At 44.1% G+C, this 27,506-nt stretch overlaps 1 protein-coding gene across 1 annotated transcript in view; it reads left to right on the top strand.

The window, feature by feature from the left end:
• Nucleotides 1-27,506, top strand: part of fam189a1 (family with sequence similarity 189 member A1) — a 116,301-nt gene that overhangs the window by 42,487 nt on the left and 46,308 nt on the right. Inside the window, exon 2 of the mRNA XM_076999463.1 lies at nt 3,570-3,626. Coding sequence (XP_076855578.1) covers nt 3,570-3,626 — 57 coding nt within the window. The remainder of the gene's footprint in view (nt 1-3,569; nt 3,627-27,506) is intronic.

Here is a 27,506-nt window from a genome sequence, read left to right as displayed (position 1 = left end):
CCTGCGAGAGCAGTGAAACAGAACCACTATTACTGTTCAGTGGGATCTTTACATACACTACCCGCTTCATGTGGGAATCTCCAGCAACATCCCTCATTCCCTCCCTTGTGTATTTCTAGGAAAAACAATGTGGCAAGTACAAACAGTTTTACAAAATCAGGTTTCTACATGTGAACAATAAGATCAAATCAAATATGCTCATACTTCACTCAGCAGGCAATTTATAAGATAAGGGTTATAAGCAGTAAATTAGTTTATGAATAATACCTTATTATACTATTGTGCTATAATTTTACGAAAACTATATCTATATAATTTCAGGAATACTTTTTATACTACCTTTCTTCTAAATCTTTTTCTCAAAAACAAAATGGAATGGAAAATGGAGTTTCTCTTTGTTGTCGTGTGTTGGTCACACAGGTTGTGTTCTCTGTGTTGGTCAATATTAAATCACAGATTTCCAATGACCCATCATTCAGTGCGGCTCACCTGCAGTAGGTCACTCTGAGTGCCAAAGCGCCGGCATGCTGCCAGATTGCTGTAGCACATCCAATCTTCATCCGTCAGAAGGAGATCCAATGATGTCCGTGTCATTCTGTACAATTGCCATAGAAGTGACTAGCAAACTCTTCTTTTCTCTCCCACTTCCAGTTGTTTCGTGAGCCATTAGAGCCCCAAAATCCTAACTTAGGCATAATTGTATCAAACTTAAGGTGTTAATTAGACGTATACACACAGCTGGTGTGGATCCACACAGATCTCATGGAAGCAAGCTCTTTGTTTGGATCCACACAGATCTCATGGAGCAAGCTCTTTGTTTGATTTTGTGTGCTCTCTCCTCCAGACTAGGGGGCTGGTCGTCTCTGCCCCATGGCAGAGAGGGTTTCCCTGCTTTCTGAATTCTTAGGCCCAGTCTGGATATCTGCTCAGGCCTCTGTGGCTAATGTCTTAATCCTGTTTGGAGCGCAGCCAGAGGGAAAATCCCACTTTCATTCCCACTCACACGTTAGCCATGAATATCGCACTATCCCTTTGTGTTGACCAGAGGAGGATGGGCTCTGAGTCTTGGTTCCTCTCAAGGTTTCTTCCTTGTCTCCTCAGGAAATTCGTTCTCCTTACGGGCCTGGGCACAGATTCTGTGGATACATGATCTCTTGTAAAGCTTCTTTGTGATAACACATGTTGTATAAAGCACTTTATAAAGCACAGTTTTGAATCAAATTGAATTGAAGGACATGTTTCAGGCTGCTATACTAATGCGTTCTCCTGAGCAGGCAAGGTCTGGTCCTAGATCACAGCCTTTGCTTTGAGATGCATTGTGATTTCTAAGCTAAGATTCAAAGCGATCTGTGTTTTTTTGTTTTTGCTTGTTTTTGACTGTGGTTTGAGTGGCACTCTGTGTGGTTCATAGAGAGAGCGTGTGATAAGCACTGGTCTAGGGGGAGCCCTAAATGGTGGTGGTTGCTGGTTTGAGGTGAAAATGAAATGGGAGAGGAAGCACCAGGAGTGTATGCCTGCTCCTGGGTCCTCCATTTACACATCTCCCTATGGGTTATCCTGGGGGAGCAGGTGCTACTATAAATGTGTGTGTTTGTATGTGTGTGTGTGTGTGTCTGTGTGTCAAGGGTTGGGGGGATGGGTTAGTGTGTGCGTGCATTTGTTTGTGTGTGTGCATGTGGAAAAGGAATGTGTGTGTGTGTGTGTGTGTGTGTGTGTGTGTGTGTGTGTGTGTGTGTGGGGTGAATACCTCTCTATATACCTTAGTTGCAGCTGAACATAGGATCAATAATTCATAAGCAAATTCTCTTTAACACTTTTTCTCTGAAGTTTCCTCTCTCTTTTTGCTCTTCTTCCTCTTAATGCATTATGGAAATAGGAAATCAAATGAAAAGTGAATATTATGCCAGTTGTAAAATAGAATAACCTGTTTTCAAAAATACAATCTCTCTCCAAGTTCTGGAAACAAATTTGTATAAGTTGGAGAAAGACTAATGATGACATCAAATTATCATTTAAATCAGATCGTCTCTCATCCTCAGGGACTCTAGTGTACACGGTTTGAAACCACAGGCCGCTCCAAACACACTGATACTGCACCAGGATCTGCCACAGAGACAGACTGTTTGCTTTGTGTGGATATTAAATTTACAACATTAACTAATTTCATGTTTTAATGGCATTGCCTGGGGCAGACGTATGAGTAAATGAGTATATGGAGGACAGTTGCAGGTTTTATGTGATATTTTATGACATGCTATTCTCTAGTGCTGTATGTTTCAGCATTAATCAGTTCTCTCTCATTCTCTTCTGGTCTTCATCTGATAACATTCTATTACCAAATACCCACATTTCATTGATCACAGTCTTCTTTAGCTCTAACAGTCTCTCTCTCTCTCTCTCTCTCTCTCTCTCTCTCTCTCTCTCTCTCTCTCTCTCTCTCTCTCTCTCTCTCTCTCCCTCCCTCCCTCTCTGATCGGTGCTTTCGTACAAACCTGACTTCTTTTCTTATTTGCTTCATATTTAGCAGATCATTTGTCTGCTGTTGTCTGTGTGTGTACCCCAGCGTGAGCTGGATGGCATCTCACTGTGCATCATTATTGTCCTGGTACAGGATGACGACATCTTAAAGGACTTTGCAGATTCCATCATATCACAGTATTGACTACTGTGCCTATGCGTTTCCCCTTTGATGCAGAATTACACCAAGTTGTCTCAAGGTTTATGACTATATTCACCAGGTCTCAGACAGTATGGCAGCATATAGGACAACGAATCAATAACAATCTTACTAAGTGTTCTCACAATCTACAGTCGATATATGTAGCCAATATTTATTGGCAATATAGCGCATTGACAATATTTTGTTATATAGTGACCTATAAGTAATAAATGCCAATAGTTATTGCATGTATTTATTGAGCTTGGTGAATTTTATGCTTGGTCCATATTATAGTGTATATGGCATTGCATGTAACGTTATATATAAAAGTTGCATAAAACTGTCAAAATTTAGGCAAATACCAAAATATGATTTGTATACTGAGTTGGGTAGATGGTGGGCCTTTCAGGGCGCTGAGGAGAGTGTGGATCCAGAGATCTGGAGCTGTGCATGCTGAAAGAAAAGCAAGATGAGCACAAAAGAGGAACTGATGGGTGAAAATGTTTCTGGTGAGGGAGAGGAGCTCCTGGGGACCGGCGGAGAGGAAGGAGAGAGCAGGTGATGAAGGCGCCCGCAGCTACCGCACGAGCAGTTCTGAGAGCACGCGGCGCACGAGCGCGTGACGGCTCGGAGGCGCCCGCGAGCCTCCTGCTGACAGGGAAAGGCCCCGTCTCCCTCCTCGCGAGTGTGTCTCCGTGGCTGAGACGCCGGCGGAGTCACACGCGAGGAAGAGGAGGAGAGGTTTGCCCACGCGTGCCTGACGCTTTCCCACTGTTCGTTTCCACTCATGTCGCCAGCGCCGTGCGGCTAAAACTGTCACGCCTCGCAGCTCACGAGCGGATTTCTGTCGCTGCGGCTATACTGGTTTGAACTGGTTTGAACAAGAGGAACTGTTTTCTTTTCTCTGCAGGTGCTGCTGTCGGGTCTGATTGGGGTGGTGTCGTGGAAAAGGCCTCTCTCTTTGGTGGTGAGTAACACAACGAATGCGTGTGACACCCTGAGACTCTTGGTTTTGGTTTCCATGACAGTAACTGAATACGGTCATTAGTCTTAATCAGCGGACGTAACTTGAAGTACCCCGACATGCAATGACATGAATCTCTTTTGACTGGCTAATTGAACCAGAGAAGAGATCTGGCACCAAAAACATCAGAGCTGCAACTGTAACCAACCAGCGCTGGCACACCTGATATTCCACCGCACAAAAGCCACGCAACCACGTGCACTTCCGATTCGTCGATGATTATCACTCGCGTGTCAGATTTTTGGCCGTGGGTGTTTTTTTTTTTTTTTTTTTTCTTTTTTCTTTTCTTTTTTTTCGTTTTGCAGATTTGTTCACTTGCGTAAAGCTTTTGCGCAGCTGGAGTGCGGCAGCACGGAGCTCTGTCAGTGCAGACACCAGCAGCGCTCGGAGATCGCCTGTCACGATGTGACACAGAAACAGCGCATGGAAAAACCTCAGTCCCCTCGCAGTCTTGGAGGGGCCCGGAGTGTATGTGCCAACCCCTCTCTGTTCCACCAGGCCGCTCTGCTCATACATAACCACGGAACGCCTGCTGAATTTTTCACGGCCTTCAAGTTCAGAGGGATGTGTCTGAACCTGAGGTGCTGTGATAATGTCCACCTGGGTTATATAAGCTGATGTAATTGCTGATAGCAGGACGGATGGGTTTGTGGATAAGTGTATATGATGAGACAATGACACAAAGAGCAACCTGCATGCATACGCCGACACACACATGCACACATTGATAATTGATCATAATGCACAATGAGTTATGGCAGCCACACTATTGATAACCCCAGCACAGCAGTTACCCATCACATCCTTCACAGCATCAGTGACCGCGTGACACTGGCTGTCTGTTGAGCCATCATGGAGGTTTTGCTCAGAGCAGCAGCCCTCCACAGCCATGCCAGTGTAAGAGAATAAAGATAGCCCTCGCTGCTCATGTAACTCTGGTGTTGCCCTTTGACCCCACCAACAAGGTGTGCTATTGGAGTATTGCAGTAAATATATAAAATATAATACCACGGTTCTCAGTCCTGAGTGCCTGACAGTTTTTCCATGCACTGTGCATATGATACAGCATCATATTCCTAAACATCATATTGCTAGACGTGACATTCTTAGACATATTCATATTCATAAAGGGCAGGGCTGGTTGACGGCACTGAGATGGCTGGCCAAGGGGCTGGGAGGACGGAGGGGGGGCTGGTAGGATGGAGGGGGGGCTGGTAGGATGGAGGGGGAGGCTGGGAGGATGGGGGGAGGGGCTGGGAGGATGGAGGGGGGGCTGCTGGGAGGATGGGGGGGAGGGGCTGGGAGGATGTGGGGGAGGGGCTGGGAGGACGGAGGTGGCTGCTGGCCACTCCTGTTTTTAATTTGATTTTGTCATATCTATCGTATCTATCTCTGCTCATCTCCCATCCAAACAGGAGGATGGGTATGTAAAATACACACACACACAAACGCACACACACACACGCACACACACACGCACACACACACACACACACGCACACACGCACACACACACACACTGCATCTAAAAGCAGTAGGTCAATTAAACTGTTCTAGATACATGGTAAAGCTACATTATTAGCATTAGACAAACTCAGTGTTTTGTTACTGAGGTAAAGCAGATGGCAGACTCAATCATAATAAACAAACAGCCATGACGGTTTATTGTTTGCTGAGACGTCCTAGGTAAGTGCCATCTGTTCCTAATAAAAACATTTCTTAAAACAAATATTTCATTGGTTCCTTTAGACTTGTGTCTTATGGGTCTGCCTGTTTACTCACAGGAATTATGCAGAACCCTGACATGCCTGTGTTGGAATATTGTGCTCATATTTGAAATGCCCTGAATATTTGGTTACCTTGGGGATCTTCAATAGTTGTTGCACATGGTGATGTTTCGAAGTCTTTCTCAAAGTTCTACTGGTTCTACTGGTTTATGGTTTACAGGTTGGATTTAAACTCCGAAATAATAAAAAAGCAGCCTGACATCAGCTTTAGTTTAATCTTAGAGGCTCTGGAGAACCCCAGATATATACATGTACATGCTATACGTTTGTGCAGTCCAGTCATGTTGACAGTGCTGTGTTATCTAAACACTCTCAGCTTCTAACTTGTGATAGTGGAGGCCTGGGGGAGCCACTCAGGCCTGACAAGTTGCACCCCGAGCATGTGTTCTCCCTGCTCCAGCGACTGTCAAGTAGACAGGCCCTGCAGGCTCCCTGGGGATCACTGAGTCACTGATCGAGCAGTGAATACCAGAAAAGCATCATCTCCGCCTGCCAGGGGGGACAGACCTCTCGCTCCCACGGGATGAATATCGATGATGCTCAGATCGATGGCGCTGTGTTCACAGAGCGTCCGCTCACGTGTCCGTAGTGAGCTGTCAAGCTGGATGGAGATGAATGGGTGTGCTCCTCTCCTCCGGAAAGGAGGGAGGGAGATTCATCAGCTCTCCGTAGGATTGTGGGAGAAGGGGAGGGGAGTGAGTCATATAAATGCAGTGGAGAAGTAGAATGGACAGCAGGACACAGATTCTGTTTCCACGGTGGTTCAATCACACACCCCCTCCCCCCTTTGGTCTGCACCAGGCGACCAACCCCAGCATTCAAAACAGAGCCCTTTAACCTGAACTACATGCCTGTGGTTACTGGAAGGCTGCATGTGTTACTGCCCTGCCATTCTATATGCGTACCACAGGCAGACCTGTTAACCAGCTCATAAAAGCAGTGAGCCATGCTTTGGGTTCAACAGCTACTATGCAGAGTCCATCATACATCATACCTTTTTTTTTTTTGTTTTCTTTGTTGTTTGGACTCATTACTGTCTCACCTTGTCTCATCCTTGTCTCAAGTCCCTTTCATTTTTCTGCTTGGTGCCGTTTCACCACTACGCACGGAGCGGCGTGTTGTGTTCACTGCCCAAACGAGATTGCGGTGCTCCTTGATCCTGTTGACACAGCAGTGCAATTAGAGCAGAGGTGTACCACACCTATCTCCATAACGTTGGGAAAGCCGGGGGGGGGGGGGGGGGGGGGGGGGGGGGGGGGGGGAATTTCTCCGGGTGGGTTTGACAGTAATGGAAAACCGTGGGACTCCTGCCTGAAATGATCCAGAAGCAACCCCACATTCCTCCTTATTAAATATTAAAGCCATAATGTGGAACTTCAGAGGAACGGTTAGCTGCCCCGGGGCTGAATTTTCTACAGTACTGCAGGATGACTTTGGGGAATGTAGACGGATTTTCAGCTTCAAATCCAACAGTGAAAGAAACTACGATTTAATGTAAAATTTTTCGCCTAATTTATTTACTGTCATTATAGTATTTCTAAATGATGATGTTAAAAACACGTTTGTTTTTTTGCCCCAGAAATGGCACAGTAGTTAAACTTGGCAAATGAAGCATCTCAAAAACATTATGCTAAAGAATCGATGGAAATACTATGAATATGGTATAGGGGAAAAAACAACCCTGACTGTGGCTCTGAGGGTGAATAGCGTGAGATCTATTAGTGGGGATCGATGGCGGTTGGTGTTTTGTGTTAGGCGGGAGAGAGAGCCGACGAAGGTGCACAGAGCAGCTCCTGCACCGCTCCACATCGATAATCGGTTTTCTCTCATGGCTGAGGTCTCGGATGGTCTGCTTATAATCCTCCCTGCGTATTCGCACAAGAGCGCTCTAATTAGTCCTGCTTAAACAAGCTCTCGGGAGCGCTTACGCCTAGTTCATGTCCTGGCTGCCCAAACAATAGATGAAGTTTTGCTTTGACCTTTAGCACCAGTTGAGATGCTTCAGAAGCTTGAGCAGAGGCGAGAGCACCTCTTCTGCTGGGGTTTTAGAGACATGCTGAATTTATCATGTTTGTTTTTTCTGTTCTGTGTGAGTCTGTATTTAAGCCTTCTTAGTGTTGTTACTGCCTTCTTAGTGTTGTGTTCCCTGCCTTCACCTGAAGATGCTGGGATTGGCTCCAGCCCCCCGTGACCCAGACTAGCGGGACTGAGCGGTGTGTTGTTACTTTACTGACATTCTTAATTATAGAAATTAATGGCAGTCTTAATTATAACAAAAGTTCAAGCCCAAATGTAACAGATCTAATCTGGCTAATCAGGTTTTTTGGGACTCTTTAAAATCTAACGAAGGTTTTGAGAGCTTTTAAATGTTAAGCTTAAGTGTGTTAAATTGCCACTGGACGTATATCCTGCAGGAGGCTGGATAGAGGGTGGATCTGTCTGTAGTCCTTTTTCCACCCAAGGCAAAGGCAGGCAGCCAGCCGATGGGCTTTCAATCTAGTCCTCGGGGAGCTGCATCCAGCCCACATTTTGCACCTGCTAGCGCTCCAGTGTGCCTCAGCCAGGTAATGGAGAGCTCTGCAGCTTCTCATTATTTGGTTCATGCTTACGAGGAGCTGGAACAAAAACCTGGACTGGCCCTGGGGTCTCTGAGCACTGGATTAATAACCCCTCCCTAGAGCAGCTGAAGGCTGGGGCAGGATCATGGATTTTGTGTCTCCCCCCTGACCTGAGAATGGGGGTAAAACTGGGATCCTGCCCAGACAAATCCCCCCTGCTGCAGGAGAAGCTAGGGGTATATCCGTGGAGGCAGCCTCAACTGCGGCTCTCGAAGCTCCGATAAGGCTTCTGTGGAATTGATTTTTTAGGAGGGAGCTTTTTGTGGTGCAGGAGATGTGGCATTTCTTCACATTTAGCACAGCAGATTAGACATATTTGTTACGGGAGTTCTAGAGGAAGACACACCAGCTTTGATTTGCTTCTTGAAAATCTCATTCAGCATGGCCGGTATTCCATCAGGAGCTGACTTAGATGCAGCGATGCAGACCTGCCTGTTTCTAGCATATGGTAGCTGACACCTATTAATGTGTTTCATATAATTATGTGAAATGGCGCTAAAACTGCACGCAAACATAGACTATGAGACCTAATCGCTCCGACCGCTCTCTGAAACCCTTTGCAGTGGAGTGCTTCTGAGGTCCAGTAAGTCAGAAGACGCAGGGCAGCCTGTCAGGCAGATGGCTTTAAGGCACTGCTCAGGCAAACGCATCAGCCTATATGTTTTTGTGACCTTAGCTCTGGCTAACCCACTTTCTCTATTCTGTGCTAATGCAATAACTTTGTCCATTGACAGACCCAAGCTTTGTGTTCGTATGAGTGTGTGTGTGTTGTGTGTGTATGCTTGTCATTGTACATGCCTTTTACCTGTGCCACATCATTCTTCAAGCTCTTCTTCAGGATATGATCTCACTGACAGTGCTTTGTTCTTTCACATCATGACGAGATTCCTGTAGTCTTCACTTTCTCAGAAGGATGACTCATTTTCCCTCCCGGCCTGTGACTAGTACTGAGGATTGTGTCTGTGGGTACCATGGCAGTAAATTATGTCACAGTATTAAACCTTTATATTTCTTCAAGTAATGTCTCACAGATTACCTCATTAGCACTCTTCGGTCCTTAAAAAAAAAAAAAATTAAATACGCAAGAAGCTCGTTTCCTGTCTGCTGGAGGTAGCTAACAGCGTCATTGCTTAAAATAGTGGAAGCAAAAAAAATAAATTGGTCTTAGACTTTGTGTCAGTATATTTGTTCATGGGGAGTGGAATGAATAAGGGCTCAGGCTAACAGGTTTAAACCGGAACAAAAAGCTGTGAGGAGGGGGAGGAGTCAGAGCATGAGCCTGTGAAAAAACACAGGCTATAATAGGTCACACGTCCTCTTTGATTGACAGCACACTCATTCTGTGTGTGCATGAACCTGCAGACCATGGGCCTGTCAAAAATGTCTGCCCAACACACCTTGATGCAAATTGCAGCAAATTATCTATGTATACCAATCCGCAGCAAATCTGCAGTATATATGTGTAGACGAAACCACTGCAAATCTGATATTTGTGCAGATGAGTTCACTGAAAAACTCCTGTGTTTGATAATACTCCTTGGCTAAAAGGCATTTCTAGTTTCTGTTAAGTAAATTGTAATTATTACTTCTGTAGTTTTTGCTTTCTCCGTATGAATATGGTAATGTTAATAAGTGCTTTCTGGAGTGTCTCCTGCGTCTCCATGACTCCCACAAGCTCGGACCTTCGGAGTTGCCTGGTGGTGTAGTGCAAAGCAGAAGCCACCCAGAACTCCATGCATTTATTCTTACACTCAGTCAGCTAAAGGTGTGGTATGCATTCACATAGTGAAGTGCTAAGTGATGAACTCTCTGCGCTGTGAACCATCATTATGCCATTTCAGACCTACCTGGTGTCAACAGGAAGAAACAGCCCAAGTAGAGGCCGTGTTGGGTGAATCATATTAAAATGTTCAGATTCTTGTGTACGGCCTCTGATATGTGCCATTACTATGACTAATGTAAGTAGTGCTATAAAACATAACATTCAGAAATATCTATTAAAAATTTACAAAAATGGATCATTCCAAAATCCAGCAAATATCAGGTATGGAAGTCATCCAGCAAAAGTAATCCAGATGTTTGTTTTCCTTCTGTACTGACATCATGTGTGATATTTGATCCCATATTTCAGTTTTGTTTAAAGAGTAGTAGTTTGAGTCTGTGCTCACAATCTTGTACTGTGTATTTTTGAAATACCATGTGGTCTTAACCTAAGGATGTGATATTAATGTTTCATCTGTCTGTGGTGGAGGTTGGGATGGTCTACTGCTGCAAGCGTATGTGCGTGCGCGTGTGTGCGTCCTGCGGGTGGTGTGTGGGTTCATGCAGAGTTATAGCAAGTCTGATTTTCTTCCTGCCTCTCTGACTTACTCTGTCAAACTCAGTGTGTCAAACAAGCACCATCCCCCCCGGCAGAGTCAGCCAACAGTTTTATCAGCTCATCTCATCTGGATTCTGGCCATCATGATTTGCTCAGTGATGTCTGGAAACATCTTAATCTCACTTTGCAATAGGCTAGAGTGGAATCTGATTGGTGGGCTGTCTCGCTGGACATCACAATGCAGGAAGTGACAGGACAGCATTTAGAGCCTCATGGGCTTCCAGTCGCCTTCTTCTCCAGATGCAGCCTGGAACTGTGCTAATAGACAGCTGCTCCTCAGCACATGTTTAACCAGACCAGACAAGTGTGTCCTGATGAGCTGCAGGAGGAAACCAAAGAATGTGGTTTAGCTGATAAAAGGTGCAAGTTTGGATGTACAAAAGCGTACTGTAAGGCTGTTTTCCAGAGCAAATTTAGTTTAGGGAAAGGCAAAACATTTCTTAAGGAAGAGTAACTATGAATTACAGATTATATTGCACCAAACCCCAATATTTTTTTACAGGATCAGTAGGTTTTTACAAGAACGACTTCATGTTCCATGTTTTTTTCTGAATGCGGGTCTCCTCCTTCCAGGCATTTGCATTCAAGATCCAGACATCTATCTGCTTGCAGAGTCTCCAGGTGACACACTAGCATGTGACACATTAGCGAGAACCAAAATCACTGCCTGGTCCTAAGTACAGATATCCCTACACTTTAAATGAGTTTTACAATTAAACATCCTGTTGCATGTGAAATAGTTTTGGAATGACTAATGTACTATAAGGCTAATTGTAACGTCTGTAAACATAAGAGATTTATAATGTGCAAGAAAGTCCATTAAGTGATTACCATGTTTAATTATTTTCTAATCAGTTTAAATGACTACAGACGTAACAATCTGGCTGCATGTGCTTACTGAAGTCACATTTTTCAGCCTGAAGCAAGTTTTATATGCAAAGTTCTTTAAATAATAGCTTAGGGTGTGAATTATGTATTGATTAGTCATAGTTATACAACACTAACAAAGGTCAAAAATATAACTAGTTGCCACATGTTCTAACATGTAAATAAAGCAGTTTAAGGACATAATCACTGAAATGTGATTGCCTACACCTTACTCTCTGACTCCAGCAGTCCCTAAGGTGTGGGGACGTGGGGGGTGCTTATATCACAAGAACAGCTTCACACAAGACTGCCCTTGGACTTAAAACGCTGGAGATTTTTTTGAGATGAGCTATTTATTAGTCAAGGCAGAAATAGGAGGCAGGACTAAATAAGTCGGTAGCTGTCTGCTTTGAAGGCGTTTCTGATGGTAAGAACGCTTGTGCAGGTCTCTTAGCTTCATATCCAAACGTGCTCACTGATGACACCCATATGCTTAGTCAAGTGCCAGACTTTACTCAGCTGAAGCTTTGGGATTTTTTTTAAACCAGGCAAAGTTTCTCAGAGCACATGGCTACAGGGGCAAAGCAGGGGGGGCTGCTTGAGCTCTTGTTGTGTCGGTGGCTAGAGCTCTGGCCTGTTCCTGTATTTATTGTATGGTGTATGCTTTTAAAATGTTTTCATTTGAAAATTGTTCAGCACAGTTGAGCCTTTTGACTTTCCATAGACTCAGCACAGGTGTGTAGCACTGTCTCGGAGCCTTCAGTGAGCTATTATCTGTGCTTAAGCTCATGTTTGATACCTTTCCCTACTGCTCCAAGTGTGTTTGTGTTTGTGTGTGTGTGTGTGTGTGTGTGTGGAGAGGGGGGTAGTAGCTAAAGACTCACAGATACATTGATTTTAAACACCTCTCTAAATGCGTTTGAATATTGCTCTTGTCCCATCCGCCTCCTGGGCAACCTTACGGGCGTCAGGATTAGCACAGCCTGTGGATGCTAGCATGGCCTGTGGATGCTAGCTTGGCGAGAATTGCTTGAAGCTTTTCCGTGTCCTCCCTGAGAGGCTGGAGCAGCAACCGAGACGGGAGAGAAACGCCTCAGAGATTAAACAATGCACCTGTAATAATGTATGTGTAATTTTCAAAAACCGCATCTCTGCTTTATTATGACCAGGTGGGCTGTTGCACTTGTGTGGGGTTTGAGCCATACGTCTGTCAACATCACGTCGGCATGCTTCATATTTAGGAAGGAGAAGACGCTGATTGCAATGCTTTGTTGTCTCCTTTCAGTAGATCATTAAGGCTACTCAGGAGCTTAGCCATGGCCTGAAGGAATCACACACACAGACACCATCTCTTTTAATTAGCCCAGGTAGTGTCTTACAGACAGACAGCAGCAGGTGGTTCATCCAGTGGTATAAATGTCTTGATTTCTGGTTATCAACCTGCTGCCCTGTTGAAGTCATAAGTGATGATACACAGACGAAGATTTTTGGAGTTCCTGTCCTGTTTTTTTTTCAGTATCTTAGATTGCGTTCACATAGGTAATTGTGGGTAAAATCCAATTTTCTGACCAGATTTGTTAAGCTCTTCTCAATATATTTTAATGCCACCTACACCTCCAACATTAGTCTGAACAGATCACGCTTAGACTCACCCACAAATACAAAAGAGACATGCTTAACATGGCTACTTACCTTCAGTGTTTATTAGGTCAGTTATATTCCTGACTGAAAATTGTTTTTTCATTGTCATCACGATATGAACATAGACAAGGCAGTTTTTTGCAGACGCTATCTTTCTCTTCTGGCTTTCACGAGAGGCGGTCTCTTGCTCCTGCACTCTTAGTTTTCGCTTAGCCTCTCTGTATTGTCTCAGAACCCTGACGCTGCTCTTTTGAATTTTGGCCCTTGGAATTGATTAGGTGGTCTCTCAATTCAATTGGCACTATTGTTTCCACGAGGAGTCATGGAGCAGGAGAACCCACATGTCTGGACAGAACGTTCTCAGCTGGATGTGAGCTTGACTCGTGGGGACGTGGCATGATTTGTGTCTCACGCCTCTCTCCCTGGAAGATGTTGAGGACATAGGCCTATATCTATTTGAAACTTTGATCACTGGGTTTCTGCTGATTGGATTAGGAGTTGCCCTGGTGTATCGAGACATTATAAGAGTGGGGTCAGTTAAACACCCACGAAAACTGCCCAATTTGATTGATGCGTTGGGTAGAGCTGTAGAAACGCAGACTGTGACTGTGACTGTCAGTAAAGCTTGGATTCGATCGTGGAGGGTCTTACTGCTTTACGTGCGAAGTTGGATCAGTTGGGAGACTCTGACTTAATAGGAGTTTCACGTGCTCAAGGACAGGCTCCTTGCTAAATTCTGCATTCTCGTTTATCTACATTGGCGCTCAAACAAAATTCTCCTAGAAGGTCGTCGTCCTGGTTACCTGCTCCTTCCCCCACACAGAGACTATCAGAGGATGGCTCTCGCCTTCCACCGCGAACTTTGACACAAAAACTGTATGCCAGGCCTCTGGCTCCCCCCTCCCCATCTGAATGAATCACGCCTCTCTCTGCTTGACTGTCTGTGTTATCAATGCTTGTATGTGCTATGGGGACTGTTGTCCTGTTGCGAGAATAATCTGTGGTCATATTATTTTGTCTCTTCCTAATGTTTATCTTTCTATGTTTCTACCCCCAATCTGTAAATGGCGGCGCTGTCTTGATGCAGTAGCCACTCTGGGATCTCTGTGCTTTACACCGTGGCCCCAGGGGGGACTGAATTTCCCACTCGTGGGATCAATAAAGTATAACATAACATAACATAAGACCCAGTTTCTGAAAGTATGTCTCTTTTTTTTCTCAAAACTTAACACACAGCAGCCAATGCCACACACACAACAGGCAAAACGTCTCACACTTCAACCAAAACTTGTTAAACTCTTGCCAAAACCATATTATTGCATCCAAACTCTACACACAAATATCAGATGAACAGCCTTTTCCCTATGACAACTACACACTGGTGTGACAAGAGGAAAACACTACTACCATGTGTTTGAGTGTTCAGATCATCAACATCACAGGCGATGTCCTCTCTGTCAGGACAGCGGGGGAGGTACATTGTTGAGTGACGTGTCCACCCCTCACATGCTCCCTTATCAACGTCACCTCATGCTTCCTCCATCCTGAATGGATTTGCATCAATGGGGTTGGCGACCACCTCCATGCCAAAAAACTCAGGAGTAATGAGAGAGTGTGGTGAAGGTGAGGCACAACAAATTATGGCTGTTCATTTTGTACTTGAGCAGCCCGGTGCAAACTTATGTTGTCCCAGACGACAACAAACCCAGACTGTTCTGGTTCATCCCCCTAGTGATGTAGAATGAGTATGTTGTGCTCTGTGTTGAGGAAGGTGATGATGTGCACAGTGTTGTAGGCACCAAGAGTGGCATGATGATGAACACCACCATTCTGGATAATGGCTGCACACATTGTGTGATGCTGCCATGCTGCCAGGGACTCTGACATTGGTACGGCGTCCTGTGATGTTCATTACAGTATTGTACAACAGTTTGAAATAGGCATAAGGTTGTCAGTGCTGTGTGGCACAGGACCCTCCACTACAGTGTAAGTGAGTGGATAGCAGAGGATGCTTGTGCAAATTCATAGTGCAGTTGTTTCACGTTGTCACTGGCCAAGTGCAGATAGCCTCACTGAATGGTTGATGATGGTGAGGTTGTCAATAATGATGTACTGATGTAGTTGTCAGAAACATATGCTATTGTTTGCTCTGACCATGTTGACAACGGTCTCTTTCTGTTCTGAAGTGGATAGCCATCTTTGTCCACCAGCAAGGGATAGTCTAGTAATGTGGTATATATAGAGGATAGGTCTACCTATCTATTCTCATTTCAAAATGACTGGATGATGCTACAGTGTAGCAGGACAGGTTAGGTTGGCTCCAGAAAACTCAACACATGGTTGACCACGTGGTCACATGACTACATGATCAACCAGAGTGACTCTGATCTCATCTGCTATCAGTGTGTAGTTGTCATAGGGGGAACGGCTGTTCATCTGATATTTGTGTGTAGAGTTTGGATGCAGTAATATGGTTTTGGTTGCAGTGTTTGCTTTTTCCAAAAGTGTGAGATGTTTTGCTGGTTGTTTGTGTCGCATTGGCTGCTGTGTGTTAAGGCTTGACAAAAAGAGACATACTTTCAAAAACTGGGTCTTAGCATCTGTAAGAAACTGTAATATCTCATATCTATATGCTATTTGGATTATATGTGAAAGGCAGTGTCATTTTAATTCCAATTTGGGGCCAAAATATTGTGAACGGTTTAACTAATAAACACAAAAAACTCATTTTGTTACTTCAGCCTACTGTCTGAATGTAGTTATTGTGTCCCAAAGTTATTGCTGTTCGCGTTGCTGCACAAACGCGCCTGTCTCACGAAAGAGATCAGATCTACTGTAGGCCTTCATCTGATCTATGAACATAACCAGAGATGAAGTGAGCAGAAAGTCCTGCACTTGGTCGTATGGCTAATGTTTCCCCATACCTCTCTCACTTTCACTTTCGATTACTATTATTCCAGTCCCATTATAGCCTTATCTCGCAGTAATTTGGATATAACGTATCTTTAACCGCACCCCTGTCCTTCCATAACGTTTTCCGCTTGCAAGCCTGTGACAGCCGAGGCGTCCGTTAAACAAGCATGGATCCGCTGCATTATTTAGCAGGTCGGATGATTTCCCGCGTTTAGTATGGTGCAGCTGGCCAGTCACTTTGATCTTTCCCGTGTCCCGTCAAAAGCTGTCTATATACCCACAGCCTCGCTTTATATCTCCGCCTGTGCATCTTTCTATTGTGCTCATGATCTCTAGTAATCAGCGATCGAGTGATCTCTAGTAATCAGCGATCTAGTAATCAGCGATCGAGTGATCTCTAGTAATCAGCGATCGAGTGATCTCTAGTAATCAGCGATCTAGTTATCTCTAGTGATCAGCGATCTAGTGATCTTTAGTAATTAATATTCTAGTGATCTCTAGTAATCAGCGATCTAGTGATCTCTAGTAATCAGTGATCTAGTGATCTCTAGTAATCAGGACGTACAGGGGTACGGCCAATACACTCAGCACGGCTCCATCGTCCTGGCACCTTCTCCCTGATGAGGTTTTTTGTTTTAGTCTCGCCTGATTAAAAGGCTGTTAGATACAGCAGAATATGGATGTGGCTCTGAAGTGTTTCATTTACACCTCTTAATAAATAACCACATACACTAATTATACAGTCACTGTTTGCGTTTAATGAAACATTCTCGCTGAACGTGCATCCCTCATGGTATTTTAATTTTGCTGTTGTAAGTCGCACTTTGCTCTGGGGGACGGCAACAGTATGTGCCCATCAGATTGAGCTGTTTTACGGGTTCTGTTGCCACAGTTGCTGCTATCCTCCATTAATGTTTTCAGAACGACGTCGACTCTAATACAAATAGAAGGAAAAAAAGAAGTAAAAATAGAACTGATTCCATGAAGCAGATCGGACCACATAAGTGATTCAAATCTGAGTAAAAAGATTGTATTTCCCCCACCCTTACCCCTTTATAAGCTCAATGATGTATGGCTTAACTTCTTAGTCTTGTGATTTCAGCTTTCATTGTGTATGTATTAGTACAGGATTCATGAAGAATATATTTACACACATCACACACAGATATAATGAATCTCACTTTTTCAACACCTCACAGACACTTTAAACCCGCTTCTCCGAAATATATTTTGTCTGATTACAATTGCAAATCAGCAGGTTAACAAACACCTGCTCAGTTGTTGTTATTTTTGTCATTTTCAGCAGTTGTTGGCAGTATACAGTCAGACCAAGTGTTGTTTTTCAGTGGGTAGACAGCCTAGCTGGGTGGAGGAAGCTATTTTCCAGTTCACAAGCTGTTGGCTGCATCCAAGCTGCCAGGGTGGATGAGCCCTGATTGGCTTTTCATGTGAGCCCGTAGTGTGGGAGAGACAAGACAACAAAAGCCATTATGTTTGTGTGTGTGTGTGTGTGTGTGTGTGTGTGTGTGTGTGTGTGTGTGTGTGTGTGTGTGTGTGTGTATTTATGTGTGTGTATGTATTTACGTGTGTGTGTGTGTATTTACATGTGTGTGCATGTATTTACGTGTGTGTGTGTGTATATGTGTGTGTGTGTGTGTTTGTGTGTGTGTATTTATGTGTGTGTATGTATTTACGTGTGTGTGTGTGTGTATTTACATGTGTGTGCATGTATTTACGTGTGTGTGTGTGTGTGTGTGTGTGTGTGTGTGTGTGTGTGGGTGTGTGTGTGAGTATGTAGAGAACACAATTATGCATCACCAGACAGCACAGGGTTTGAAATGTCTACCCAAGAAGGATCCATCCCACAAATGGTTGGTGGCTATATACTGGACACGATACAACTACTCAGAGTTCACTTTCATGACTTTCAAAAACAGATTGTCAATACATATTTCTAGATATTTCCAAAAGTGCATGTGCCTTATCATCTGTGGGAAATAGCAATTTTTCTATCTTTTGACAGCAGAATTCTAAAGTCCATGTTGCAATATGTCAGTGAAATTGCAAACAACCTCCTGAGTAGAGGAAAAGTTGCCTGTTCAGAGCAGCTCAACAGCAGAATTCAAAAACCTACAATGCAAAATGCAGCCCTCTCACCAGCATTGAAAAATAAAATAAAAACACCCTGAATAGTAGGAGGTCAGTTCTGCACATTTCTGGTGGGGAAAAAAAGAAATAGAACAAATCAGGTGACAAGCAGCCAGGCAGTGTGATGATCAGGTTAATGCACAGGTGAAGGAAGAGAGGTCGGTCTGTGAAATGTGGGGGTCATAGTGTCATGGCAAAAATAACATTAGAAGTGTCCATAAATGTATTCTGTGATGATTTTGTGGGACATGTTTTGCGACGCGTGGGACACGTTTTCGCGCTCTCTCTCTCTCTCTCTCTCTCTCTCTCTCTCTCTCTCTCTCTCTCTCTCTCTCTCTCTCTCTCTCTCTCTCTCTCTCTCTCTCTCTGTGCAGGTATGTGTGTGTGGCAGACACTGACCCAGAACACAGCGCCCAGTCAACTACAGACTTATTCAAAGGGCTAAAGTCAGATGCTTAGCACTGTATAGCTCAGCTCCCTCAATTCAAATCCAATTACACATGTAGTTCACTTGCAAAAGCGGAGACTGAAACCAGAAACACACAAACTCAGGAGAGAGCAGCCAGCAGAAGAGAAGCACATCTGAGCAAAGGCGGCGATGTTTTCAGGCCTTGCGGTTATTGTGTGTGTGTTCATGCGCCGGGTTGGGAGCGTGAGAGAGGGAATAAAGACATACAGGACGGCGCCGACGCTGCCGCCATATCTCCAGTCTGCCACTTGTTTATCTCTCAGTTTCTCACTCCACGCTGCTGCTTCCTGTCTGACTTGGAGCCTAACAGGCTGGCACAAAGCCTCTTCTGTCCTGATCACACCTTTGATGTGCATGGAAGCCCGGTAAACGTTTCTGACACGACGATAGATGCTATTTCGGTCGGACAGGTGTGGTTGCAGGTGTGTGTGCGTATCTGAATAATTTTCATGTGCAACTATTATTTTTATGTGCAGCTATGTGTGCACAAACGCATACATGTGTGCAAAGAAAGTTGTGTGCATGTTTTATGTCAGAGGTTGTGCAAGATGTGAGTGTGTAATGGGACAGGTGCATGCTGGGGCTTTTTGGGTGAGGGTGGTTGTTAAATATGGCTGATATATGTTTATGGCTGATATATTCCACTTCCTGTCTGTATTTCTCCGGTTTTACCCTCTTCATCGCTCTCCCCAGGCCACCCTGACTCAGGCAGGTCTTTCTGATGGTTCCAAACCAACATCTCTCTGGTGTAATCGCCCAAATGCTCACATGCTGTGCATTAGCTTTGCCTTCTGGGAAAATGCTTTCATAGGGCCTGGCTGGCATCGTTGCCAAATTGTTCCCTTGTGTGAAGAAAAACACACAACATGTTGCTTATCTGTTTGTTCGGTATGTGTGTTTGCTTCACGTTTCCTGAATCATGTTAATTTCCATTTGAAGTGCCAATGAGGAAATGCAAGGTTTGCTTACTTCAGTGCCTGAAGTTTATCTCACACACACACACACACACACACACACACACACACACACACACACACACACACAAATATTTACATACTTTATTTGAATAAACATGCATGATAAAATGCTCATAAAATCCAAATACTTATTTAGAGTCATTACGTAATTCAAATTTCTGCCCACATTAACTCACACCTTAAGGATACAAATAACAATGTTTTGCTATAATAACTGCTATAATAGAGGACACTGAACACTGCTATAATAGAGGACACTGAACACTGCTGTAACAGAGGACAATGAACACTACTGTAATAGGGGACACTGAACACTGCTACAATAGAGGACAATGAACACTACTGTAACAGAGGACAATGAACACTACTGTAATAGGGGACACTGAACACTGCCACAATAGAGGACACTGAACACTACTGTAATAGAGGACACTGAACACTGCTGTAATAAAGGACACTGAACACTACTGTAATAGAGGACACTGAGCACTGCTACAATAGAGGACACTAATTACTGCTGTAATAGAGGACACTGAACACTACTGTAATAGAGGACACTGAACACTGCTACAATAGAGGACACTAATCACTGCTGTAATAGAGGACACTGAACACTGCTATGATAGAGGACACTGAACACTACTGTAATAGAGGACACTGAACACTGCTATGATAGAGGACACTGAACACTACTGTAATAGAGGACACTGAACACTGCTATGATAGAGGACACTGAACACTGCTGTAATAGAGGACACTGAACACTACTATAATAGACGACACTGAACACTGCTGTAATAGAGGATACTGAACACTACTATAATAGACGACACTGAACACTGCTGTAATAGAGGACATTGAACACTACTGTAATAGAGGACACTGAACACTGCTGTAATAGAGGACACTGAACACTACTGTAATAGAGGACACTGAACACTGCTGTAATAGAGGACACTGAACACTACTGTAATAGAGGTCACTGAACACTGCGGTAATAGAGGACACTGAACACTGCTGTAATAGAGAACACTGAACACTGCTGTAATAGAGGACACTGAACACTGCTACAATAGAGGACACTGATCATTGCTGTAATAGAGGACACTGAACACTACTGTAATAGAGGACACTGAACACTGCTGTAATAGAGGACACTGAACACTGCTACAATAGAGAACACTGAACACTACTGTAATAGAGGACACTGAACACTGCTGTAATAGAGGACACTGAACACTGCTGTAATAGAGAACACTGAACACTGCTGTAATAGAGGACACTGAACACTGCTACAATAGAGGACACTGATCACTGCTGTAATAGAGGACACTGAACACTACTATAATAGACGACACTGAACACTGCTGTAATAGAGGACACTGAACACTGCTACAATAGAGGACACTGATCACTGCTGTAATAGAGGACACTGAACACTACTGTAATAGAGGACACTGAACACTGCTGTAATAGAGGACACTGAACACTACTGTAATAGAGGACACTGAACACTGCTGTAATAGAGGACACTGAACACTGCAGTAATAGAGAACACTGAACACTGCTGTAATAGAGGACACTGAACACTGCTACAATAGAGGACACTGATCACTGCTGTAATAGAGGACACTGAACACTACTGTAATAGAGGACACTGAACACTACTGTAATAGAGGACACTGAACACTGCTGTAATAGAGGACACTGAACACTACTGTAATAGAGGACATTGAACACTGCTGTAATAGAGGACACTGAACACTGCTGTAATAGAGGACACTGAACACTGTTTTGGTAGATGTTTAGCTTTACTTTTTCCAAGTCCAAGTCCTTAACACATTTTATGGGATATACCTACAAGCAAAAATAAAAACAAAGGTAAAGGTATTCAAAGGTGCCACAGAATGGAAAACTGAATGTTCGTTGATATAATTGAATAAAGAGTATTTGCTACACGGAACTGACACACATCATGTGATCTTTTTGTCATACTGAAAAATCAAGAAAACTTACGTAGCAGTCTTGCCTGATAACTACGATTTAGGTCGCTAAAATGTGCATACATCAGTCAACATTCTGCCCCACGCACAGAATCACCGCTATTGTGCAACGGTTTACTGCTGTTGTGAAGAACAAAACAATGACAGCGGAGTAACAGAGGAGAGTGGTTGAGATTCATATCATATTTAACAGGACTCTGAATGGATTATTAGTTTGCTTTGCAGACACTTTCTGAAATCTTAGACAATATTGAGACAATATCTTTCAAGCGTTTGGCACTGAAAAGACTGGCATCACAAACACCCGACTGTATCCTGTAGAGTTGATAGCTAGCTAGTTATGTGATTTTATCCGATTTTTGATCCGCAAGCATTTTGATTAGGTAATAAAAACCAGTGTGAACACCTTTATAAGTGGAGATTCTTGCTGGCACCTGCAGTTCTCTGGCAGTGAGATTACACTGCAGTCATGTCAAACTATATCAATACTTTTAATGCAGGACATTGATTTATAGTGTGTGCTACTGATTCTAATTCCTGATTGCTGTGCAGTAAACAATATGGTCCATGTTGTGAAGGATACAGGGGTGTGGCCACGGGCAGGGCAGCTAGCCACCTCATTTGCCACACTAAAATTAAGCAGTGTAAATAAAGTTACATTTGTCATAATTTTTTACACTTTCTATAACAAAAAATCTCTAAACTAGTCCACCACTCCATCCCAGTAAACTCACTTGTTCAAGCTACCAATACAACACAACCTCAAGTGTTATTCTTGTTTTGCCTGCATACAGACCGCACACTGCATACTTATTTTCTCATAATACATATATGAAAACAGACATAGTTTGGACACAGCATAGCCATCCCTCATCTGTGTGGGTGCTGTTGTATTTGATAGTATGAACCTATCAACCTGTCCTGTCCATACTAGTGTGGGTTGTGTCTAGAGTTGGCTATCTCACCTTCTCTTCCCATAATCATGTCATGTTGCATTTATTTCCAAGGTAGCAGCAGTATATTTCATTGTTAGTGAAAACTTTTAACTCTTCCCTAAGAACTGAGATTCCAGGGTTTTATCACCTTAAACCATCTGTTACCCCTGCTCTGTCTGCTACCCCTGCACCATCTGTTACCACTGCTCTTTCTGTTACCCCTGCTCCGTCTTTTACCTGTGCTCCGTCTATTACCCCAGTTCTGTCTTTTACCCCTGTTCCTTCTGATACCCCTGCTCTTTCTGTTACCCTGTTCTGTCTTTTACCTCTAGTCCATCTGTTACCCCTGCTCTGTCTTTTACCTCTAGTCCATCTGTTACCCCTGCTCTGTCTGTTACCCCTGCTCTGTCTTTTACCTCTAGTCCATCTGTTACCCCTGCTCTGTCTGTTACCCCTGCTGCATCTGTTACCCCTGCTCTCTCTGTTACCCCTGCTCTGTCTGTTACCCCTGCTGCATCTGTTACCCCTGCTCTCTCTGTTACCCCTGCTCTGTCTTTTACCTCTGGTGCATCTGTTACCCCTGCTCTCTCTGTTACGCCTACTCTGTCTTTCATAAAACACAGCATGTAGAGCACCCCCACCCACTGTAGACGTGTTTGGACATGAGAGCGTGTTACCAATGGCCTTGGACAGGCTTCTGGGTTCTTACTGGAGCACAGATGCAAGGCCAATTTAACCAGAGGTTTGTGTAGGTAATGAAGTTCACAGCAATCCACGGACTCCAACTTTAACCAGGACAGTGAGGTCATTTCAGCAAAAGTGAGCTACTCTAAACATCCTTAATTATATCAACATAGGTTTTCAGCTCATTTATTTCCTTTAAGGGCCTAATCATTAGACTATGTGGCAAAATGCCAAATGTGTCCCTAAAGTCCTGAAAAACTGCGTAAAATCCAGCTTATTTATGTTTAAAGTCATCAATGCCTCTGTCTTTAGTCAGAACATGTGTTTGTTAATCTTTTGACAATTTATATTGGGTTTCTGTTCAGTTGACAATGTGCCAGTGGTAGAATATGATTAAATAGGCATTTCATGGAGCTCACAGATGGTGGGAAGCAGGGAAATATCGCTCCATGCTCACAGATCATCAGGTATATCAGCTTTCTTTGGAATTCTGTCAATAAAAGCAACTTTCCAGGACTGGGGGACTTTCTAACTAGACAAGTTCTGAAAATTTGTGAGAATTCTTTACCGTGACTACTGGTTAGCAACTTTTAACGCCTCATAAGGAGCACCAAGCTACTCGTCTGACTGGACAGCATCCTCACTCCACAGTCAGCCCCTTCACATGTAGACAGAGAGGTTTCTGGGGCAGTGTTTGGGATATAACTCCAGCAGTCCTTGCCAATGGGATGTCCGTAAGGCTGCGCATTTTGGGACTTTTACGGAATAATAATGAACAATGAATAATGAACTATGTTGGTTGTATTAGGAGGCTGTTTTATTAATAATGATTCTTCTCGCATTAGCCCTATTCCACACTAACATGGATAATATGGAAAACGTAACATACATTTTGCCCACTAATCCACAATAAAATGGCATTTTCCACCACTGAAAATGTATTTTCGAACCACTCTCTAAAAAGGGTCATTCTGAAAACACTGCTTTGTTGCTGTAGAGTGGGTAAAAACAGCTTTTAAAAACCACTGCCATCAGGTTGTCACGTGACCTTCACAGTCGCAGAATGGCAGAACCCCTTGTCATGCTGTGTACTGCAATACGAGTTTTCATTTCATGTGCAGCTGCTTGACTTCGTTACCTGTTCAAAGAAGCCGTCTTTTCCTCTCCGTGTTGGCCGCTGTGTTGCACGCAACTGCAGCATGTGAGCAAAGTACCATGGGGAAATTGACAGAGGCACCACAGATTAGAAGCATGTTCACTATTCATCTGTGGACAGAGAACCTCTGGATAATGCACCGAAAACACTAGTGTAGCCTAAACACAAGAGTCAGTTTACTCTTGTCAGTGGGGACTAGTCTCTGACTGCCATCCTTGGCTCTCGTTGGCCCTGTGTCCTCATTACTCTGTTGAGCGCATAACTCAGCTGTACCTCTATCCAACCGTTTCCTGCAAAGAGGGCATTTCTTAAAGATCCAAGCTGTGTACTTGAGCAAAGGTGTCTTTAAGTGTCTCCATTTTAAATAAGTTAAAGATGGTTGTTATTTTAATCCAGTACGTCACATCACCATAAACACAATATTCTATTTATTTATTTTTCTATGAAGGTGTTTTTGCTCTCTGAGTCAAGGAGGGAAGGATGGAAATATGGGGTGGGGAATTGAGGTGAAAGTGAAAGAGAGAGAAAGACTAATATCTGTAAGCCACAGGTGTGCATCTCCGGCTGCCACAAAATGCACACAAATGCTCACATGCCCAAGACACGCCTCTCTGGCTTAAGTGACTTGATAATTGGAGAAAACCTAAGGGCCTGTAAGGTCCTCAGATTCTCCTCATCCCAGCATCTCTCTTACTACATCTCTCCTTCTCTCCCCTGGTCCAGAATACCTGGCGGTGTAGTCTTCCTGTTCCCCACTGCTTGTGTGCATCCTTCTGACGCAGGCCAAATGATGCACTACCTGTAGCTGTGCTCCTGCCTGATGGCATGAAGAGGGTGATGAAACACACACACACACACACACACACACACACAAGTATGAATAGCCAGAGAGGCCGAATGCTAGCTGCTCTGTGTGTGTAGCTGTTGACGGGAAGAGGTCCAGCTTATTCAGATGGAGACGAGAGGAGTCCGTGTATTGCTCCTGTGCTCTGATTGTGGCATGGCTGATAGGGCCTAGAGAGAGGGTGATTATGCAGGCAGGGGGGTAGGGAAGAGGGCCATGTGTGTGTGTGTGTGTGTGTGTGTGTGTGTGTGTGTGTGTGTGTGTGTGTGTGTGTGTGTGCGCCTGCGCGTGTGCTGTGCTGATTACAGCTGCAGGGTTAGCGTGCTGTAATCATGGACTGCGGCACAAACACAGCACAGTGAGACTCCTGCGAGCGACAGGCCCGCGCCCTTAAAGCAGGACGCTCGGTGCTGCTCTCGGAGCCTGAGACGTTAACGGCAGGCCAACAGAGCGAGGAATTCTGAACAACCTCTGCACGCAACCTCGGGAGTGTCCTTGCACTAAACAAAACCCACCAAGGTTTTCCTTCTCATTTCCGCTTGAGAGAGAGAGAGAATCCAGTTTTATTTATCTCTCCTAAAAGCTTTAGAACTGCTAAAAGCAAGCACGAGCAGCATAGGTTTTTATGGAAAACAAGAGTTCAGAGTTCAGAGTTCAATTGCCCACTGTCTCTCACCTTTTGCCTCATTACATGGATTGTTATATTGATGATATAAACTAGCTCGCAAATTCCTTACATAACGTGTCTTTCCCGCATTTTGCATGTCTATCGGCAGAGCTGTGCGCTACAGGAGATGACGGAGGGAGTGTTCAGTGCTCAGCGCCTCGTCTGAGTGACTGAGACTGCTTTAAGGGCTATAGGTGCGCGCCAGGGAGCTCTAATGGGGCCAAGCGGAGATCCAGCACGTTCCGAGTGAATGCGTGGAGACAGACGCGCAGTCCTCCAATTCCATGAGTGAGTCACTGAGTGTCAGGGAAAAAAAAGAAAAACCTTTAAGAAAGTGATGGTTAAGTTTTGCTTTCAGACTCCGTTTGCTCACTTTGGGAGACGAGAGCGCAGTGGAATAAAGGGGCAGCTTTAGTGAACCAGTCCAGGATCGAACCGTTCTGGACTGAACCGCTGAATGACGGAATTGCTATTAGTTCACTAAAAAATCCAAATCTCCCCCAACACACACACACACATACACGTGCACGCAGACGATGAGCACACACCCATGTACTAATGGAGGATCAAGATGAAGAGAGCAGTCTTCAAGCAAAGTCGAGCCTGTATCGATCTGAGCTGCACCCAGGTAAGCAGGGAGCAGATTGGGGTGCTGATTACCACAGGGCAGCCCTACTGGAGCCTGCATCTGGAGCAGCGTACCAGCTGAGATCACACACTCATTACGTCCAACCAGCACCCATGGTGATTGGACCGTGAGATAGTGAGGGTGAAGATGGAAGAGAACGTTGGCCTTTACCAGAACACATCCACTCTTCCACAGGTCTGCTTGGTGAGATTTTATTAGTTGTTTGGTTTTGTTTGTTTGTGTTTTTAGCAGACAAAGAGCCTCGCCCAACCAGAGTCTCATTTAAATTGGAGCTCTGCATATTTGACATTAACATGCGCTACAGTCATTAGTGCATTTGCTACACAGAACTGCAGGACACATACTCGGAGGCAAACAGGACCACAATCTAGCAAATGTCAGCCAGTCATTCCAGAGGAATGTTGTAACTAAAACATTTTTACTAAACCTACTAGAATCAGGAATGGATAAAATAACAGGCATGTCTAGAATGCCAGTGATAGTATAACCTGGTAATGTGTGCAGCGAGGCTTTGGAACTGACAAGCAGCCCCTGCTGTAATCTGTGGGGCTCAGGAACGTGTGTGTGTGTGTGTGTGTGTGTGTGTGTGTGTGTGTGTGTGTGTGTGTGTGTGTGTGTGTTAAAGAGGACACAGGCTGCCCCACACATGTATTAGTCCATCCAGGCGCTGTGCATACACTCCTGCTATTGTCTTCCTCTCTCCCCACTCTCTTTGTCTCTCATTCTTGTGCGTGTGTGTGTGTTTGTGTTTGTGTGTGGACGTGGGGGTGTGTGTGCATGTTATGCTAGTCTGTTAGTCATTAACAAGGAGTGTGTAATGTGTTAGGGGATTGCTTGTGAACACCATTTGTGATAGATTGTCAGCTAGGAGTATCTCATTGGTAGAAGCAGAAAATCCATCACATGTGCGCACACACACACACACACACACACACACACACACACACACACACTTCTCTATATACACAAGGATTACATTATTCTAAAATGATCAAACTTCATCTAACAAAGTACATCTGTAAGTACATATTTAATAATTGTTACCAGTTGTTGAGAGTTATCCAAGCTTTGTAATTCTGTGAAAT

The sequence above is a fragment of the Brachyhypopomus gauderio genome, chromosome 1 (genome assembly GCF_052324685.1).
Source record: "Brachyhypopomus gauderio isolate BG-103 chromosome 1, BGAUD_0.2, whole genome shotgun sequence".
NCBI classification, from domain to species: Eukaryota; Metazoa; Chordata; class Actinopteri; order Gymnotiformes; family Hypopomidae; genus Brachyhypopomus; species Brachyhypopomus gauderio.
The sequence above is the reverse complement of the archived record's forward strand: the minus strand, read 5'-3'. Positions and strand labels throughout refer to the sequence as shown.